The 22,109-nt window shown below is 37.9% G+C and overlaps 1 protein-coding gene across 2 annotated transcripts in view; it reads right to left on the reverse strand.

Moving 5' to 3' along the window:
• Nucleotides 1-2,405: 2,405 nt before the first annotated feature.
• TLN2 (talin 2) overlaps nucleotides 2,406-22,109 on the reverse strand; it is a 142,486-nt gene continuing 122,782 nt past the window's right edge. For both annotated transcript variants that reach the window (XM_042875742.1, XM_042875741.1), the window contains 7 exons: nucleotides 20,358-20,463; nucleotides 16,109-16,233; nucleotides 10,669-10,794; nucleotides 9,275-9,337; nucleotides 8,977-9,159; nucleotides 6,362-6,487; nucleotides 2,406-5,465 (listed from right to left, as the gene is read on the reverse strand). In XM_042875742.1, coding sequence (XP_042731676.1) covers nucleotides 5,337-5,465; nucleotides 6,362-6,487; nucleotides 8,977-9,159; nucleotides 9,275-9,337; nucleotides 10,669-10,794; nucleotides 16,109-16,233; nucleotides 20,358-20,463 — 858 coding nt within the window. In that variant the 3' untranslated portion in view covers nucleotides 2,406-5,336. The remainder of the gene's footprint in view (nucleotides 5,466-6,361; nucleotides 6,488-8,976; nucleotides 9,160-9,274; nucleotides 9,338-10,668; nucleotides 10,795-16,108; nucleotides 16,234-20,357; nucleotides 20,464-22,109) is intronic.

Genomic DNA, 22,109 nt, shown 5'->3' on the forward strand with positions numbered 1-22,109 from the left:
TCGTTACTAAGCTAACCAGCCCTGAAATAAGAGCATCTTCAGTCTTGTTTCCATCATGGAGACCACAGGGAAGAAAGTCACCATATCCTCAGCAACAAGGCTCACACATCTGGTGATGGACCCAACTGATGGCACTCACAATGCAAAAAAGATCCCAATGAGTGCAGTAGTATCAAAACCAGCCACCCCGCCAACAGCAGTGTCAGACATCCAGTAACACAACTAATCAGAATTCTGGAATAGATATCACGTAGCAGATGAAGTAATCCATATGTACACACAGAGTTGCACGTGATGTGAAAAGATGCTGAATAATACAGAAACCATAATGTACATAAAAGCAACGTCAGGCTTCCCTCCACAATAACTAAGGAACATGGCAACAGAACCAAACATCAGGCACCTTTGAATAACTGGCATTTGTCTTTTATATATACGTGTAGTTAACGTGCTTTAAAGATACTGAAGGGTTTCTGGCCTATGAAGCAGGCATTCATATTTATGTCTGTGCAGAAGAGCTGTACATAGAACTTCTGTCAGGTGGGAATTCTGCCTTTTCCCCACACTGCAGAAAGATACTTCTGCCTTATTTCAGTGAAGTAGTAAAACAATCCTTTGCATGACAACAAGTGCAACATAAGTCACAAATACTTTCATACAAAACCAAAACAACAGAAGAGGAATTCCTTCAAGGGCTTATTTTTGGCATAGACAAAAATGCAATATATTATTTATACATTTTTGCTGGTGTAGACAAAATACAGTGCATTATTTAGACATTCTTGTTGGTGCAGACAAAAACACAATGTATTATTTAATTTTGTGTCCAGATAAGAACTACACATAATGGTGCAACAATGTGACTGTGAACTCCTCTGTACCTTTCTTGGGTGATGTTAAAGTGAGAGTTCACTATTCTGATATATACTTACAAAGATGCCGGAGGTTCTTCCACTGCAACAAAGCATACTAATTTGAGACGAAACAGCAGTCTCTGCTGCTTTATTAGCTTTTAAAAAGCATGACAAAATGTCAAGTACTTGTAGCTCAATAAGTGAAATAATAATCTTCAGGTAAAATGACTCATGCTGTCAGATATAACTGTCATGGCATTTATCATTCCCACTGTTCAAGACATGGCTGCTTCTGCCTGCTCATTGAGCTTGGCTACATCTGATCAATCCTGTTATTACATTTCTCTGGTGCTGAAACACCGTGTCCCAGGAACTCCCCCGCAGTATCTGCTTCATGCAGGGGCTCCTCAACACGCACAGCTTAGCACCACCTTTATCATGCCTTCTGGAGACCTCTCTATAGCTCACATAAAGCTGTAAACAGCTATTACACTAAGTCCAACAGTTTGTTGACTACAACCAACTGGTAAGAGCCCTGATCTGACACCCAGCAGCTGAATTAGGCCATACTCTGTCAATACTAGAACTACCAGCTACTAAAGAAATGAATGCTGTTGTGCCTCAGTACCAGGTCTTCCTGCATGATACAGAACAGAGTGGCCTGAGTTTGGAGGTGCATCCCTCCACCACCCTGACGAGGGTAGGGATGTTGCCTCTGGGTCTGAAATATCCCCGTGTGACTACCCTGTGCTGCATGCACTTGGTGACATTTGCTCAAGGATCTCTGTAGTGTTCTTCATTCAGTGATGCTCTGTGCCCAACGACAGAGTTCACACGTTAAATGAAATGTAGCTCATGAGCCAGATGCAGCCTGTGCATCTGTCACTTCTGAGGCAATTCATCAGACTTCACTAAGACACTAAGGGCAGTCAAATTAGCCATCTGCAGCAGACTAGCATCTCAACTGACCTAACAGCTTCTGCACTTGGCATCAACCTTCGTGCCACAGAAATGTGTTGTTCCATAAGCAGGAACAACTACAACATGTTTAACTTACACTGCTGTGAGTACTGAAAAGTAGCTTACAGGAGTCGCTTCAAATACAGGCAAATAATTTGGTAATCATTATGCAGTCACAGGACAAAAGATTTGCAGTACAAAGCATAAAAACATTTAAACCTGTAGATTTAGAAAAATTAGGGAAGGTAGATTTAGTGATGGCATGAGCCATACTTCTGGTGTAAACGTTTTATCAGTTTGGTCCAATTAAAAGTGAAATGTGAAATGCAAGCAATATGTATTTTAAGTGAAAAGGTTTCTAGAACATTTATGCATTCTCTCATTAGGAATTAAGTAATGAAGATGCAGAAAGTCAAAGGGGAAGGAACAGATGAAACAAGAGTCCAGCCATCAATTTTTGTTTTAAATCTTCTCTTACCTCGAAGCTTCTGACGTAGAAAAGGAAAAGCTTAGACACGATAAAATGTTCCATTCAAATTATTTCCTGGGCACTTGGGGAAAACAACACTGGACTATTTGTACACAAACAACTTTGAGGCATTTTGCTTTTAATTTGCATACAATTTCTTAAAGTGAAATCCACATGAAGAAGGGTGAGATACAACAGAGCCCATTTATCGTTTCACAAGTTAACAGCACAAAGTAAACATCTGCCTTCCTTATTAACTAACCTTCATCCCTTACCCCAACTTGTCACTTCCTGCTCCAAGCTTCCATGCCAAACAAATGCACGGACTAGTTCCAAACTCCACAGATGTGCACATCTGGACTTCAGTGGTACTGCAAATTATAACAGCAAGAATAAATTGAAATAGAAAGCTTTCAGATAAGTTTATGTTCTCTGAATGTTTCCCAGATCAAGACTTAAAGTTCACAATAAAAAAAACCTCACTGAGCTGTTCAAGTTCAGCTACTTAGCTGACTGTGTTTCCTCTGTGGAGCACATAGCTAAGGAGAAAAAAGAATAATACTTCCTTGTCTGATAAGAGGGAGTACTAAATCTGAAACAGATAGGCCTCAAAACAACTGCGCTGAAATGGACTTTCCAAACACCTTTATCTGGTACACAACTAGAGCATGCCCTTCCCATCTATAGTATGATAAAATATCCTAGCCATGCAATTCCCACAAACAGTTGCATTTGACCAGGATTTTGGCTTCTTTCAAACTGGCAAATACCATTCTGATCATATATTACAACATTATATATACCTACAGTAAAATACTGTCATGGTACTAAAAACAGCGTCATCTTGCTTTGATGGGACTAAATAGGTCAAACACAGCTTGAAAGAGGAGCAGTAACAAATCTGTCTGGAAGATCTATCAAAAATTAGAGATGGGAATGTGAGGCTACCTGAATTTAAAAGAAGAAAAAAACTGCAAAGAAGCTTGACCTACCAGCAGCAGCAGAAAATCTGTCACCTGGAGCTGTCTTTATTTAGGCCTTAGAAAAATAAAACTGACTTACCTTTCTACCTAAGATTGTGACACTACTCACTGAATTCACTGTGTAACAGCTGAAAGAAAAAATATCAATTGTGCTGAATTGGAAATTGCAGAGCTCAGAATTGCCTGCATTTGATAGTAAGGGTTTGTGTATGGACACAAGCCTACACTTCACAGCACATCTGTCAATGCCAGCAGTTCTATCTGGGATCTACCTTTTTTATCCCCTTCTCAGTGTAGATTATCCAACAATTCAATTGAATCTGAAATATTTCAGTACCAGAGAAGAAACTCTGCCAAAAAAAGAAAACCTTCAAACACACTAATACTTATTAATTCTGTAATCATGTTTCCTATATATTTAACACTAGTGTGACAAAATTCTTGGTAATTATATGTCATGCAAGTAACTTAAATGAAAAGTTAGCACTATCTAAACCCATAAACATATCACTAGGAGTTACTTCTGAGTCTACAAGACAAGTATTTCTGCAATACTGACTAGCTGGGTATGCTCATAACATAATAGGCTCAGTTGGAGGTATGTAACAGGTATCTAAAGACAGCACAGCCTTCAGAAGCACTGTAGCAGCAACATCTTTGACCTAAAGAGACTTGACTTTTCTTTTTTTTTTTTTTAAGAGGGCTTGAACAGAGGTACACTGGAAATTGTAGTTAGGAAAAATGATGGTTCTGTAGTTACTCAAATAGTTCAGCTTTTATTACTAAAAGTCGCTGTAGTTTGTGTTCTTTCTCTGAGAGGATAAAATGTTTTTACTCACTCTACCCATGTTGCTACTGCTTAGGTCACAACAGAGATATTGAAAACATACAGTACCTTTCTGCAGCTGCTTAGACTGCTGCTATTCCTTCTCTGCAATTCTTTGGTGAGTACATTTTCATCAATTCCAAGTATGAAAATAAACTCCCTAGAGTCCAAAATTTTATTTTTTATATTACAAGAAAGGTCTACTTGTAAATCACTTATTCTTTTCTCCTACAATACCCACAGGTTTCAAAACAAAATAATTACAAATGAAATTATTAGAATACCAAGAGTTGTGATAGCCTTCTGTTGTACTGGGGTATTTCCCTTTTTTAACTAGCATACATTCTAACAGAAATCCCACAGTACAAACCAGATAATTTAAACTAGAAAACAAAACACAAACTACTCAGTCCAATGTGAGAGCATGTGTATGTGTGTATAATACTGTAAAAGTAGTCACACATTAGAGGTATATAATTGGAACAGCATTTTCCTTCATGAACCTGCTATTATTGAGGCAGTGACAAGGTTTCCATTTCTTTGTTTTCTGCGCTCTTTAAAGAATGGCATTGCCACATTTTGTGAACCGCACATACTGCACAAGCAGAAGCTTGTTGCTATCAGGTAAGGAGTAATAATACTAGTGCAAACAGGTGCAGAGAATTCCTCCAGTTTTGGGATGAACTAGTTACATAACAGACAGGCCAGGCATTTTCTTCAAAACCACACATGTGCATCTTTCCCACTCAGACATACATCCTTTTCTGTCTTGGTCTTCTTATTACAAGGGTGGGTGGGGGAGAGCCACCAGCTCATGTGGTATTTATCACAGGCATGATTTCTTGACTGATTTCCTACTAATAATATGAACATTTTATATCAAGTCAAGGAACAATAAATGTGTCAAGCATCAAGAAAGTGACAATAATACTGATTTAAAATATTCAGTAAAAAGAGAAAGATTCTCTTCTGAGATGTAAGTCCAGGAAGGAACAGGAATGAACATAATACTGTACCATTACTTGATCATCACAGAATGCACTCCCAGATGACAAAGAACAAGTGGTTATTGCTCTCTGTTCATCCAAAGCTGTGATAGGCAGTTTATTTAGGTAAGTGCTTGACATACCAGAAGTTGTCAGATCAGTTCTCACTATACTGTCCCCCCTTAGCTTATTTCTTTAAAAGGAAATTTTTTAAAAAGAGGAATAAAGGAAAGAAGGCAAGAAGAAAATCTCAGCAGGCTAACCCTCATCTTCTCTCAGCTCTGTGGGGAGAAATTTGTATTGCTGTTGGCGGATCTGAGCAAGTTTTTTCCTTGCCTCTTCCAGCTCTCTTTCCTTCTTCAACATTTCTTCTTGGGCTGCAATGATCTAGAAAAAGAAGCATTGATTATGACAGACATGAATGCAGTCTGTAAAACAACTTTTCTATGACACTAGTTTCACACTGGCTGTAAGCATTTTCCAGAGTAGTTTCAACGACTTCAGTAGGAACTGCTTGAATGCTTTCCAGGTTCCAACAAGAAGGGTACTTTATTCCCTCTTGTTTCTTACAGAGAACTTAAAAAGTAGACTCTTCCAGCAGTTTTACCATACACCCATGTTCGATTTTACAGTGCTATGCTTCTCCACAGCCCTGAACGAGGGGTTAGCAAAAATTGGATATTCATTTTTCCAGGTATTCATAGTACTTTTCTGCATCTTGAAATGTAAGAAAAGAAAAGACAGTACCATGGACACACAGAAATAACAAGTTTCAGTACATTTTAAATGGTAACAACAGCACATGCTGATCCAAATTCACAGCATCGAATTCAGAAGCTAGTATAACCTCAGACCCTTGGAATCTATTATTTTCTCATATTAAGCTTAGGATAATGAAATTCCCATCAATTCTTATCTCTTACTATCTTTGCCTTTGATGATGACACATATGCAAAACTGGTGTTTCAGTAAGACTATGGGATATTTCAAGCGCCTTGTAGAGGCTTGAAAAGAACCATTAATTTAATTTGGAAAAAAAAAAAAAAGACATTGTACTGCTGCTGTACAGCTGCTTTTATGGTAAAAGCTCAGTGAAGAGATGCAGTCATGCTATATTATTTCACTTTGCTGCTGTCAGTGGTTACCTACAGTGAGTCATCAAGCAACTCACAGATTTCTAGGCAGCTTTGTCTAGTTTGCAATACAGCATATGGACATTGTAACACTGCTGCTTCTCCATGAGACAGTTTTTCTCTGCTACAGTTTTTCACAATTGTACCAACCTGAGCAATGCCACCCACAAATTTTGTTTTGACCACAACGTCGTCATCTTCTGCTTTTCCAAAAGCTGCTTTTTGGGCTGCCCTGACAAGATTGTCTGATGCTCTCTTGACAGCATTCCCTGCAGCCTTGGGAAAAGACAAAAGAAATTTAGTAATAATAAAAAAGGCGTTGATTGTAACATCAGTTCTTCTGACCACCAAAACTGAAACATCTTTGCTTAACTATGCAAGAACTGGTTGTCCTTCCTTTTTCTTTGTTTCCGTGAAAAGCAAACTAATCTTCAAAAATCGGTGCTTTGGTCAAAATCCATCTTCCTTAATAGAGCTAAAAAGTGGAGTTGCACATGGAAGTGTAAATTAAATCTGCCATATACCACTGGCAGTTATTTAAACTGCCCCCATAAGTCACATTTTATATTTCAATATTTTGTATTTCAAAGATTTGACCTGTCCCACCTCCTTGGTTCTTACTGGAATCCTTCTTCCCACCTCTCCATCATCAGTAATTGAACAGAGGCAAGAAATCTCTCGCCTGATGAGGATTTAGAGCTGAGAGGTATCATGGATTACTCATTCTGAGAGACTCCCTGAGAGACTGAGCTATGTGTTCTACTCAGTTGTACATAAAAATACTGAAAAGTGGATCAATAAATGTATTTCAAGGAAAGAAACAACTTCACAGAATGGGATAGGCCACCATTCAAAGATATTTCCACCTCCTGAGCAGAAGAAACAACTGTGAAGAATTTAGTAGAGATACCAGAAGGAACATGTTACCTAGGCTCCTGTAGCAATGGGCCAAATCAGCATTCGTGGGAAATGCAGTTCAAATGTCTGCTCACAAACCTTGCTGTTGTTTGTAGGGGTAGGAAAGAAAAACGTAATACACTCAAACCAAACCCATTGACTAGACTATATGAAAATACCTGTGCTAAGGGCAAAGCTGGCTGAAAAATCATAGTAGATCTGGCAAATCCACCAGTAAAAATATCTGAGATATCTCAACTAAATGGTTTAGCTATGATAAAGGACCCTGTTTCCAAGCACAAACTGCTTTTCCCTTCATTATTCATTTTGGGACAAATGCAACACTTGCTAAAGTGGCAAAGTTCAATTTCAGTCAGTGCTTGGGCTTCTTTCCATATTCCCTTCCAACGTTTCACATTCCATGTCTATTTAATAATATTTGCCTACAGTGACTGAGTACCCTGAATTTCCTGACAGAGCTGAGAAAACATGGTCTCTAGTACATGATTTTGTTCTTCTTTGTTCTCTTTGTTCTGCATTTAAAATTCATTCAGACTTATCTCAAAGTTTGGATATAAAAATGAGGATTGAATTACAGTCAGAACTACCTACCAGCTCTGATACCTCCCACCAAAGACTCATGACAAGTCAATCCATATGAATTCACTTTATAGCACTAAATCTCATCATCTAAACTAAACCACCTCATCTCCAAGGTTAACATTAAGATGCCACTACTGTCTCCAAAAACAAACATTTCATATATTCCTACATTTTCTACTCCAAAGTACTTAACCCACCCCAAGACGTTAGTTTCCGTTGCTCAGATACTCAATTACATGTATTTCTATGAGACTTGATTCAGTCTGTCCATACACCAACTGTTATAGTGAGTGTCCATTAGTAACACCTCTGGAAATAACAAAAAAGGGGAAATTCCACTATCACCAAAGTTTCTCTATGCTGATGATGTGAAAAAAAGGAGCTGAAGTACTTCTTACATCCCAAACTGAACCTGCAAGACTGAACTCAGAAAAGGCTGCAGCTGTTTTTAAAATGAATACCCTTAAAACAGTAGACTTTATTCCTCGTAACTCAGTGCTAATTCAGTAGAAGTTCATACAAACTCAGCATGAAGTGACGCGTAATGCAAAAGGAAACAATTTTCATTCAAAAATGTTACGATAGGCGATAGTTGAGATATCGCTTCAGTGATTCTTTTTCTTTATTTCCTTTTTTTTTTTTGGTCTGATGATGATTCACCATCTTAGAAACATTCTGCTTATAATTGATGCTGCTTGCCTCTTTTTCAAAAGAAAACTAACCACAAGCCTAGCTGGCAGCACAGAAGTGATTACTTTGTTGAACATATACGTATAATCTTGCAGAAGTCAGAAAATATACTTGTGCAACTGACTTAAGCATGCTTAACAGTTTGCAGGCTGTTTGCAAGGAGTCTGAGTACAGAACAGCTGCAGAAAAACTCACTATATTCAGTTGCCACAAAAATGCACACAGTAAACATTCTCAGCTGGTGTATTCCTGAGATTGACCTTGAGGATGAGCCTATTGATACTGCATCTAAACCAGGGCAAGGCACAGACTAGTAACTACTTGCATTTCTCAGCATTCAAAAATGAAGAATAAAACAAGCAGTGAACTGAGTTTCAGCTCCTGCCGAATAATGCCAAATGCACCATCACTTGATCTTTGATGAACGGTAGTTTCCCCTAGAATCCTACAAAGAAGAAAAATTGGACTGAAGTCTGAAAACACAGAAAACTTCCTAACATTTTGGATTTGTCCATGCAATATTAAAAGTGTGTACAGTGCTCTACTATGGGGTTTGGTAATAAAGAAACAAGTACCTGTAGCCTCCTCATGGCTTCAGAGTCATGATCAGCCTTCACTTTGCAAGCCACAAGCAATTGTGCTGTCGAAGCTGCGACTTGTTTTGCAGATGAGATGAGCTTCTCCTCACTAGCGTGGCCTTGTACTGAAGCATTCGCTGCTTCACAAAGATTGCTGGTTGCAGCTGCCACCATTCGGGCCTAGGAGTTGGTAAAGAAAGTCACTGCGTATTGTCACAGGATTTGGTTTCTTTAGAGAGGGTGGTACCTTCACTAATACTTTGAAGTCCAACATAAAAGAGAAGTAGTTACTTACAGCGGAAATAAGTCCCTGAGACCACTGTCCATCATCAGCTGCATTCGCAGGGATTGCTCCAACCTGCAACAACAGTTCAGAGATGACTTACAGTGAAACAGAAAATACAACTGTTTTGTCTTAGATTTAGGCATGCAACACATAGTGGAAAAAGGAGAACCTGGAGCTGTGACTGTGCACAGTACATAACACAAAGTCCACCTGAAAGTTAGTAGTCAGCAAACGTGCTTTCAGCTTGAACTGTCCCATCCCTGATTCACATTTAGAAATCCCAGAGTAATATCTGTTGCATTGCAATCTTTGGCATAAGCAACACTGTACAGTGGATCACAATTAGTGACCTTTAATACAAGTTATTTCTGTCTCTACCACACATTTACATTATTTCTGAATCTCTTCTGATCCTAGCATTAGGAAAGGTACAAAATAGAATGTGGATCCATATGGATGCCCTCTAACTGCCTTCATGTTTAATAGTGATATTTGAGGAAAGCATCCCATTTTTCTTCTTAGTTTAATTATTGAAGAGTCCATGGCATCAGCAGTACTGGCAACAATCAAGAAACAATTTTCTTTCCACTTCAGGTGAAATAAAAACATTCTTACCAGCAAGTAGGAAATTTATGTGGGACAAGAATGTGCCTGGTTCACAGCTATCCATATATCCCACCACTTCCAGACCAGTCAAAAGGTCAGTGAGAAATCTAAGCCAACAGTAATTACCACCTACTGTTCAGTACTGAAGCACTAGATATGCAGCAGATCAAATTTGTCCTTCCTCCTACATACTGGAGTCCACACGCCTCAGAAAGTTTCTTGCAAAAGCAAAATGCATCCCCCAGTACCAACAATGAAATCCTCCCACCTGACACACTGAAGCCATTCACTACGGGCAAGAATTTGGTCAATCATTGCAGAAGGAATCACTTCCTGTACACCTGGCTGTACTTCTATGGAGGTACAGGCCACCACAGGTGTCTGAGGATACCCAAAAGTGACAATTATCTAAAAACTAATAATCAGTAAAGACCGAGACGAGAGAAAGAACGTGATGTTGGGCTTCACTGTATCAGAATTACCTTAATGGCCTTATTTATTTGTGAATCATAATGAGAGGAACTTGCACAAACAATTCTGAAGTTTTTGGGTTTTTTTTCCCCATTACGTTTTCATTTTAGTTGGGGCTAATTTCTTCCTTTACACATCCTAGCCGCATTCACTGGCACAAGAGAACAGATTCCCCATGGAGGCAGGCAGCTAACATTTAAAGCCATTCACTGCAAAAATTTGTGACCTTTCAGCCTCTACAGAATAATAAGGAATAGAACAAAGCAGCTATATATTCAGATGCCATTTTGATGCTTTCCCTGTTGCAATTTGTCCTTTTTACCCACCTTTCCCTGTGCCACCAGTTCTCTCTGTGCTGCTGAAGCTGACTTCACAAGGGCGCTGGTAGCAGCTGCAATGGATTTGGCTGCTTCCAAGATCTGTTCTTCAAAATCCAGAGTCTCATCTACTTGCTATAACCAAGAAAAAACCAATGTCACACATTATCCACGAGAAAACAGTTGCATCTGCAAGATCAAGAACATATGCAAGTGGTGACAAAATCTCGAAACACAGGATTCAAAAAAAGTGCAACATTTTCTGCAAAGGAATTTCACATGGTCCACAGCTAAGAATTAACATAAGTGAACTTAAATACTAAGGTGCAGCTGTGGTTGATCCATGTGAAATTGAAGATCACACAAGATAAATCAAGAATTGTCCTCAACTTTCTAATAAACTACGCTCCACTGGGCATACTCAAAATTCCATTCAGAAAAGTCTGAAAAGACTTTTCTATGCCTTCACACATCAAAATTATCTTTACAGCACTACAATACTAGCTTCCAGAATCACTAAATCAGATGGAGTGTTTTCTAAATATTTAAAGACATAAGACATTAAAAAAGAACAGTGGTAGGTGTATATTGTCTCATACGCCTGTACAAAGAAATGTTACGCAGACACCAAGCAAATGAATGGGTTCAGCAGCTTTTGGTAAGAGCTGATATTACACAGAGAGCAGCACGGTGCAGCAGTCTGGTTCAGTGGTCTTGAAGATACAAAGTTCCAAAGATCTGTCTGGAATGCTTAAATCATCCAAACGTGTCTTTCCACAAGCAGGTGTAAGTATATCAAACCTTCCTAATGAGGTTTCTAACTTGTTAAAGACAAATCTCATGTGCCATAAAAACAACTTACTTGACTTTCTAACCATTTAGGCATATACAAAAATTGTTTATCCATTTAAGCATGCACACTAGTTTCTAAACAGTTAACAAAATAGATAGATAAGTAACCTATTTTTTATATATATATTTATATATGTATCAATCCTTAATGCATCCTTGAGAATTCAGAATGAATTCTGAATGCATTTAGCCTTTACCATAACAGACCACCTTGGGACACACGAGGCTTCTGAAGTACAGTTTTGTTTTGTTTTTTTTTCCAACTTACGCAGCCACCACATTCTTGTGTCATGCAATAACTTTAGGAATATGAGCAATGTGTCTGAGTTAGAAAATTGGGCACTGCATTTGCAAGGCTAAATGCACACATCTGCTTTTAAGGCAAGATTTGTCCTCCGGTTGCTACCATCTGATTAAATAATAGTCATTAAAAAAACCAAATAATTATAATTATTTACAAAATAGCATAAAGCAATGCTCAATCCTACAGCATTTCATATCATTGCTACCATACAAACTAAAATACAGGAGACGAAACTGTAGTGTCCATGAACAGCATAAAATCTGAAAATTAAAAACTGACGCAGAGATGAAATTGCTTGGCACTTTATTTCTTATTAGGAAGAGCCACCTAGTGCAAAGAAAAAGATTTGTCTTGCTGTTGGGCTAATCACATCAACTGCAGTGCATGTCTTCATAAAATGAACAACTCACATTCCATCTAAATTCTTGTCTGCAAATGTAAAATCACAAACACTTATATCTAAACAGCAACGACACTGACCTTCTCAAACCTCCAATACCTACATTTCCTGTCTTTGCACAACTCCTTCTACTTAGAGAAAAAAGGAAAAAAAAACTATTCACATTTGATCTACCATGTGAAGAGTTTATTTTTGAACTGGCTTTAACTATACTCAAACTGTAGTATTTCTGATGAGTTTTCATTTTCTCTAAGAACGCCTTATTTTCTAGTCCTTCCCTGCAGCATTTTCAAGTATGACACCTAAGGAGTGGACATGTATGCCTGAGATGGAGTAGAAGGAATGCTTAGACAGCACCATAGCTGTGTTTACTTTCCTGTAACTACCTAAAAACTTTCCTCAGCTATAGGGACATGTAGAAGTCCAAGACTAAGCACACAGTAAAGAGCCCTACAAGAAATGTCATTTTTCTGCTTAGTCTCATTATTAAAGACTGTGTCAAGGTAGGTTCATGCTCATCAACAGTGCTTTCACAGCTTGTGTCACTTCACAGCCTTTATGAACAAAGTCACAAACAAATGATGCGACAGCAGAAAAGTTTATGTTGTAATATTTTGAGTTACGTTAGAGAGCTATTTGTTATTTCTTTAGAAAATCAGACCTGTGAGACCAGTGATTAATCTCTCCTTCTTCAGATAACCATCAAAAGACAGCGCTGCTTCTTCCGTAAGTTTAAGCTAATAAGCTATTACTGACAACGCATGGGTGTAAAGTGAATTGGAAGATGAGGTCACCAGAACAGACAAGCCAAAACTGTTAGGCTAGCTACAAAGTTTGCAGTATAAAAACGTTGATTATGCCATTAAAAAGAATATAATTTGTTTCTGTACTTTTTTTTGACCTGTTTTCTACTAATCTCCTTTATTAGGGGGGGCATAAATAAAGTCAGGGTTAATAACAAATAAACCCCAATGTCTCTGCTAAACATTAAAAAAAATTACGAAAGACAAACCATTTTCTTTCCAAGTAGCTCTCACCTTCTATTCCATAAAGAGGAAATCTATATGGATAAGTTAGTGCACTGAGCCATGAAAAACACAATAACCATTTCAGAGAAAGTCAGCTCTTGGCATAGCTGCTCCTTGCTACCATGAAAGGCCTTACACAACTTATAAGTTCCTCAAAGAGGAGCTCATAATGATAGAGGAGCACTTTGTAGATATATTTAAAATCAAATTTGATTATAAGTCTGCAATAAGTCTTCTAAGCCTGCTTGAGAGTGAATGTACTCCTTCACATTGCCTTCTACTATGTTAAAACCCCCGGAGACAGGGCAGGACACTGTAGGAATATGTTTGATATATAGTTGGATTAAATAACAACCTAATATATCAAACATATCACACAGAGTCCTGCAGAAAAAGACATCCAGATTTGATTCATCTTGGGGAAAAAAAGGATAAACTGCTGAAAGCTAGCAGCAGGGAACTCTTATTGACTACTAAAGACTCTTGTGTTTGAAGGCATATGCCTACACAGAAGCATGAAGAGCACACCAACAGAACAGTGTGCATACTGCAATGCTCTCTGCTGTTGTATCTTGTCTACAGCACCACTTTCCTTAGTATTCTTTTTTCAGTATTAACAAAGCATATTGTTTTGATTACATAATCTTTTTTTTTTTTTTTTTTGTCCTGCAAAGCATCAGAAATTTTAGGAGTCTTATTTTGCAGCCAGGTTCGTATTTACAGAATGAGGGGCAAGAGGTGGCTGCATGGGACAATTGGTACAAAAATATTAAGAGGAAACAGGAAAAAAATAATTAAAAAATATAAAAGTACAAAAAAATTTAAGATAGTGGAACAAATTAGAAAAAAAACAACCCTATGTTCAACCAATGAAGTTCTCTTTAGAGATAACAGACAAACTGGAAAAAACAAAGATGAAAATTTCAAGTCTAAAAGAAGCTCACCCAAAAATAGAGAATCAGCCACCAATTAACAAGGAAGAAGATGGTGGGTTTCCTGCAGGCAGGTTATTCCAAAATAATCAACAAAGGACTTCTCTGCCAGTCTACCTAATGATGATTATTACTAACCAAAGGAAGATAGTGGACTAGCTGGGCCAGCTATCTGTTCCATTGTAGAAGATAGCTACTACTGCTGCATTTCTTGCACTAAGCATAAGTAAAATCTGTTCTATCAACCCTATTACCTAGCTTAGGTATTCACACTGCAACACCATGTGTGTTGTCAAAGACTTGAGCATCAAAAAGACAGAGGCTGTTCAATGCAGGCAATCCTGCTCTCAGAAGACACTAGATAACACCAGTCTTGTCCAAAATTTAACTCTTCAACAGGAAAACTGATATTTGAGCTGCTCTGCAATCTTCTCGTATCTTTGATGTACATTACAACTCATATTGTGAAAGAGATTAAACACCAAAGTACAGACTGGAAGGTTGTTAGATTTCCAAATTAAGCAAAGTATGAATTTTATTTTACGAAAATGACAAATAAGCAGACCAATGAATCACAGAGAGGCTGGATGCTCAAATTAACATATTAAATGAGGAGCAGGTGTGGGATCTGTATTCACTAGAAAATTACAATGACCCTGAAGTGGCTTAGATATTGGAAAGAAACTGCTCCATGGTAACCAGGCAACACACACATGCTATTGTGCAGTCAGTGTATAGAAAAGGTGATGGAGGACTCTTCCTCTCCTCCAACTGCCCGTGTCCTCTGCTCTGCAGAATCTCATTATAAGGAACCATTTTTTCTTTGTAAACAAAATGGATGCACTTGTTAAAAAACGCAGACAAAGAGCACTTCTTTTTCATGAACTAATTTGTTCCTGTCACCAAATGGGGAAAAAAAGGTCCTCAAAGAATTATTTCATCTCATGAGCCTGAATGGCAGGACACCACTCTGTGCTGAAAACAAAAATTCCAAACAATTCTTGAGAACCTGCTTTTTAGAAAGATTTTTCATTAGCTTTAGAAAACAGTTTTATACCTACAAAGCAGCTTAAGCGGGAAAGTAGATGTAGTCCTTCCTGAATTAAATTATACAAAGCTAAAGTGTAATTTCATTTTAAAGATAGAATTATATTCAACAGTTATTTCTTCTAATGCCTGTCCCTGATTCCACACTGGCAAGAGGTAGCAATTCTTGGTGATCCAGTCAGGTGAACCATGCAAACAGACAGAAGTAACAGCTGTGTCATACATTCCCACTGTATCACTCATGAAGGCAGTTGACTTTATTTTATGTAATATATTCAGACAGGTTTGGAATTAACCTGGCAAGATGCAACACTACCTGCTATCATAGAGAACTGTAATTCATTTTTCTTCAGGAAAACTGAAGAAAAAGGGTGATACGACATATGTGATTTGATACCAAAGCATTTACTCTTTTAGCATGGAATAAAACATTATGCTTTTAAACATAGAAAATTCTGAAGCTCTTGCATTCTGTTCAATCCTTTCTGTGTTGTTTCTGCTGCTGCTTTATCCCATTATGTTGCACATGTTCAGATGAGAACAAAAGCTCCTCACAGGGGAGCAAGTGAGAATGACTTCATAACAGTAAAATAAGTTTGGAAACAAAGCTAAGTAATCAATAGTAATTATACAGTAACACAAGCATTTGTAATCCTTGGCTTTTCTTTCTTTGCTTGCTCATGTCTTGTACTTGACTTGCTCCCTAAAAGCATCTTTTTAACCTTTTCCTTCAGAGGTAAGTCCTACCTTGTGCTGTATCTAGTGGTACTGAGACAGATGCAAATTTCTGATGGTCATGGACAGTAACAAACAGCAAGTCAACATATAGGCTACATGCATTATCTACCTTATTACCTCCAAAGAAACAATTGGGACAGACACTCACCTTTGGCTTGGCTCTTGGTTTCAGCTGCTCTAACTTCTTTGCTGCAGCCTCAATTGATGCTGCAGCTCCCAATAGCTCTGTCTCTGCAATGACTGTTGGGTCTTCTGGATCCACCCACTCTGTCCCTGAAATTAATGGAAAGGAAGACAATAACTTCAGTGCCTCCAAGCCTGCCATTCAAACTGGGTGATTTACAATCGCATTTCAAGTGTCAAATACAGAATGCATTCTGTAGAATGCTCCTTTTAAATAACACAATGGAACAAAATGCTGTAATTTACGCTGAGTGTAATATTGTTCACAAAAAGGTATTTAGCAGGAATATTCTGTTAAGAAAGTAATTTAAGAACTGCATAATCAAAGCAGCTGGGAACAAAACTATCACTCAGTTTTCAGATAGCTGGGCTCTTACTAAGTCCTTGACCAAATCTGTGAGGTAGAGTGAGAAATCTAAGAGAGCAGTAAAGATGACACGTTACAGACAACAGCCAATCAGGCACAGCACGCTTCAGAGTCTCTTTTTTGGCACTGGTTAGAGGTGAAGCTGGTATTGAATGAAGACAGTGTGGGTTTTGACAATGTGTTTGTAATGCATTGGAGAAACGGCCAATACCAGGTTCTGTAACGCAATCAAAGGTCGTCTTTGCTGTAGTTGAGTTTTTGCCATTACTCTCAGCTAAAAGACATTTTGTAGGCCTACAGAGTGAATGCTTGGCTGGAGATCATCTTAAATATTTACAAATTATCAGTGCACCCTTACTTTCAATTTCATAACATTATTCTCCAATGACAAGATATAGAAAGCATCCATGTTCTTGACTGAGGGAAGCAATGAAAGTCAAAAGTAACATCAGCTTGGGGGAAGAGAAGAAAAGCAGGAAGAAAACTTCTGAGACCAAAAACAGCAAGGGGAGAAAGTGGCATCACAGGCCTTCCAGTGCCTCAAGGGGGCCTACAGGGAAGCTAAGGAGAGACATTTTACAAGGGCATGTTGCAACAGGACTAGGGACAACAGTTTTAAACTAGGAGATTTAGACTAGATAAGAAGAAATTCTTTACTGTGAAGGTGGTGAGACACCAGAACAGATTGTGAATGCCTCCTCCCTGGAAGCATTCAAGGCCAGGCTGGCTGGATGGGGCTTTGAGCGACCTGGGCTAGAGGGAGGTGTCCCTGCCTATAGCAGGGGGGTTAGAACTACATAATCTTAAATCCCTTCCAACCCAAACTGGTTTCTATGAAAAAGAATGGGAAGAAGTATACAAAAGACAAAGGAAGACTGAGCTACAACGTTTGCTTTATTTTTTCAATCTCATAAGGACTTGTAATACTGAAATTTGATACAAGTTTGAGAGAACCTTACAATAAAATATCAACTAAAACAGTAAACACTACTAAAGAAGAATGGATAGGAAGACATTGGCACTTTGCATCAAGAATAGCATAACCTATTTCTGATTCATGGAACACAAGAAAAAATACAAAAAAACCTGAATGCTTATGGGTTCACACTGAGTATAAAAGAAGGCAGTTTCGACTATGGATGACTGAATCACAGGGGACCACAAAATGTCCTGTTCTGACTTATGATGTGCTGGCAGAAATTTAAAATACATGGCTTTGTAATTCCAGGGAGCTATGTCTCATGTGGCTAGTATTCTCTCTGTCTCTCCCCTCTGGATATACATACATAAATATAAATACACATACATATAAAATATGAAACACCAGAACATTACCTGAGACAATTTCTCTGCTTAATTGGTGTACAAGATGAAGGAATTCTTTATTACACCCTAACTTTGGCCACAAAAGCAGGGAAAAAAATAACAGCAGCATACAGAAATACAGACAAATCCAAACTTGCAAAACGTAGGAATTCCTCTCTCAAAAAACAAAACAAAAAAAACCCACCTTTAGCAACAAAGGTGAAAACATTAACAATCAAAATCAGTTAGGAGATAATTCTATCACGTGTCAATAAACCTAGTAATAGCCAAAAACCATCTTACTTTAAATGAAGAAACTAATAAAGAAAAAAATCCCTATAGGCAAAATGTAAAAAAGGAATTAAAAAAAAAAAGAACAAGCGTAGTTTGATTTTAATGAATATGAATTAAAGATACAGAAATTACTGGCTATAGATGTCTCCCCTCTTAAAACCAGTTGGAGAATTGGAAAACTCTGATATTGGCTTGGCTTATTAGTAAATGAAAAAGGAAATTTCCAAACATATGAAAAGATGCAGAACAAAAAGGGTGAAGTGTTCAATAAATTTACCTGGAGAGGAAGAAAGCATAATGAAAGGGACTGTTACATGAAATAGAGTAAAAAAAAAAAACACACATAATTAAGACCTAGAGGAATAATAAAACATAGGTGGGAATTAATAATTTATTTCTTATGACAAGTATCACATTCCAAGGAACGTCTATTGATTCAAGCCAGAGTTAACTGAGGAAATCACACGGTATATACTGCAGAGAATATGAGATAAATGATTACAGCATTCATAGAATCATGAAATCACAGAACGGCCTGGGTAGAAAAGGAGCACAATGCTCATCTAGCTCCAACCCCCTGCTGTGTGCAGGTCACCAACCAGCAGCCCAGGCTGCCCAGAGCCACATCCAGCCTGGCCTTGAATGCCTGCAGGGATGGGGCATCCACAGCCTCCTTGGGCAACCTGTGCATCACTGCCCTCTGTGTGAAAAACTTCCTCCTCATATCTAACCAAAACCTCCCATCTCAGTTTATACATCCCCCCTTGTCCTATCACTATCCACCCTCGTGTGAACAGCTGTTCCCCCCCTCCTGTTTATACGCTCCCTTCAAGTACTGGAAGGCCACAGTGAGGTCTCCCTGGAGCCTTCTCTTCTCTAAGCTAAACAATCCCAGTTCCCTCAACCATTCCTCATAGGAGAGGTGCTCCAGCCCTCTGATCATCTGAGCAGCCCTAAGATTCTCTGATCTATCTTAGGAAAGAATGATTGTATGAATTTACTATAAACCTTTTTGGAAAAGCAGGACTGAAAAAACGTGATTACACTTTTTCATTCAAAGTATTTTTCTTTAACAGTCAACAAACAATGAGATTAGAATGCTTGTATACCTTTTGATGGCTGTGAATGCTTGCTTAGAGCGAAGATTCCTGTTAATCTTGTATTTAGATACGCTTTAACAGTAACAGTCTAATTTGCATGCATATATATATAATATGCATTTCCCTACCTTTTTATGATTACTTCTCTGAAAATGTAATTCATCTTATTTAAAATGAAAAATGTTAGAATTGTTATCCTATGAGTTTGCACACATCATTTTCTTGGTATTTGAGAAAATACCACAAATCTAAGAACAGCAAACTTCGACTAAGCAATGGAATTCCCTACACTGAGTGCTGAATTTAAGCTTGTCTGCAAGTTGCTCAATCCTGAAGAGTTCAGGAAATCATCCAGACCAGGATTTCTGAAGTCTCATTGTTTGAGTAGCAAACTTTGCCAGAACAGGACCCACACAGAGGGCCATATGCACAACATACCACAAGTTTGTCATTACTAGAAGCTGAGTATTAATTCAGCCAGATGATGACATCCCCTTTTATTTGAAGCTGTGAAGCAGTTATCACCACAAAGGACGTATAGTGTGAGAACAAATAAGAGTGTAGGGAGAGGAACCAGCCGTTCAACTACAGCCCAACTCCCAGTTCAGTAAAAATTCTATTAAATTTTGTTTTCTGCTACTGTGGTTCTTGAGTGCTATACTTGATGGTTCTACCTTCAAAGGCCACATGCTTTACAGACGATTTAGAACAAAGTGTATGAAATGAAGCAGGGTCAAACTGCCATTACAAACACTGTGGATATTTTTGCACAGATTATAATACTACAAGCTACACAAGAAATGCAAATTAATCATTAAAACTTTACTGGCAGGGTATGTACATCATGCATACTCTGAACTTCAATAAATTTGTTCCTTGCTACACATGTACAAAAAATTACTGCCTTCTCTAACTGTAAACTAACATGGAAGTATCATCACTAAGATCATATTAATGATGTTACTGACTTGTACTCATGTGAATACTGGCAGAGAAATATGCTACCCAGACACATAGAACAGATTTAAAAGGGGCTTTGTTAACTTTGGGTTTTGGTCTAAAGTTTAAAAAAAAAAAGAAAAAAAGAAAAAAAGATCATTTCTGGAGCAAAAAGCACATTGTGCCAGTAACCAGGCTATCCAACTCACCCTTCATAGCTTCTGCTGACTGAATAAGCTCTGTAACAGCACTGGCAACCCGCTTGGAGAAAGCAGCCAACTGATGCTTTAGCTCTGGTGTTGGTTTTTGAAGGATCTAAAGAAAAAGATAAAACATAATATTTAATAATAGTAAGGTTCCAGGAACACTGGAATGTTCCCAAAAATTGCAGGAGAGTTGGACTAGATGGCCTTCAGTGGTCCCTTCAAACTCTAAGGATTCTATGATTCTAAAACACGATACTCTTTTTACAGTGAATCACTGTAAACCACCTGGATCGCATCCAGGCTGCATCTTTGTCACAAGTCCAAGAGTTAGAACTCAGGGGAAAGAAGGCAAAAGTCCCTAGATCTAAAATCTGGTAATTTACTTGGTTTGAGGCTCCAATGAAAAAGGTTTTTTTTCTTTTCACATACATTGCAGGTCCTACTTCATTTATGAAGATAATCATGGATGCATTATGTGTGTTTATGACTAATTGTATTCAAATTCATGCAAATAGTCAAATGAAGTTACCATTCTACCCATTTTTTTTTTCCCCAACACACACTGTTCTCTTCAATTTTGGTTGTAATTTGGATCAAGGTCACTTTCCTAAGATTGCAAGAGTTTGGGAGGGGACAACATTCTGAGTTTTACTCTAAAGAAAGTAAAGAGACTTAAGATAAGAAAGGCCTGTTTCTCTTGTAGAACAAAGCAGAAAGTGGAAAATAAAGAAGAATAAAGTTAGCAAAAATTGACAGAAGTCCTTGTCCTATTCTGGTATTCAATCTGAAACACTGCTGTAACCAACAGAAGACCAAATCTGAACAATTCCTTAAAGTACTTAAAAACTAAAAATATATGACATATCTAACGTGAAATTACATACTGCTATGCAGCTCTAGGAATCACATTAATAAATTCAGTCTTTCATTGCTAGTGGCAAGCACAAACATAACTGTGGCTTCATGTCTATGCTCTGCATACTTGAACAAGTTGATGTAATCGATTAGACATGACATTCTCAGCAGTAAGCCAGACTTGGATTTGCTAATCCAAGTTGCAAATTTCAGTTTCATATATTTCAATATGTCTGCTTAAAGTCATTTAAAAGAAATCTCTAGCAGTTCATAAAGCTGATTCAAATTACCTCCAGAAACTTCAATATCTCAAAAATCTTTGTTCTGACACAGATTATTGCTTTCCATAGTTGTAATAGCAACTGAAGAGCAATGTGTTATTTGATAATTACTTATTGCCAAGAAAAAACAAATGAATACAGGATGCATGTGTTTGGATTTAAGTGGCTTTTTTTTTTTTCTCAGAACTTTGGGTGCATCACATCTGGTATGAATTGGAAAGCTCTGTGAAATGGTGCTAACTTGGGGTTTTGGGATGACATTGGTAAATGCCTCTTATTTTCCTGGAATCTGCAAAAGGCATGCAAAAGTGCTTTCATAATGTTCTCATAACGTCTTTGGTCTAGAGAAGTAGACTTTGTTTGTTTAATACATCTAATGCTTAGAGTGGGCTTAAAAGACCACTGAAATATCTTGCTTTAATTTCTTTTTTGGGAACCACTTTTAGATCAGCACCCTTACAACCTCCACAACTGCTTCAGAATTCATCCCACTCAGATCTTCGAGACACCCTTCTGTCTCGTGGTTTGAGCTGAAGTGCTGAGTTTGCTCTAGATTGTTTCTCCTGAATAACAAAACCGTTCATAAAATATGTTACTAACAGCCACTACAGAAAGAGAG

Source organism: Lagopus leucura, unplaced genomic scaffold (genome assembly GCF_019238085.1).
Source record: "Lagopus leucura isolate 7727_CA_CO unplaced genomic scaffold, USGS_WTPT01 Super-Scaffold_100015, whole genome shotgun sequence".
Lineage (NCBI taxonomy): Eukaryota > Metazoa > Chordata > Aves > Galliformes > Phasianidae > Lagopus > Lagopus leucura.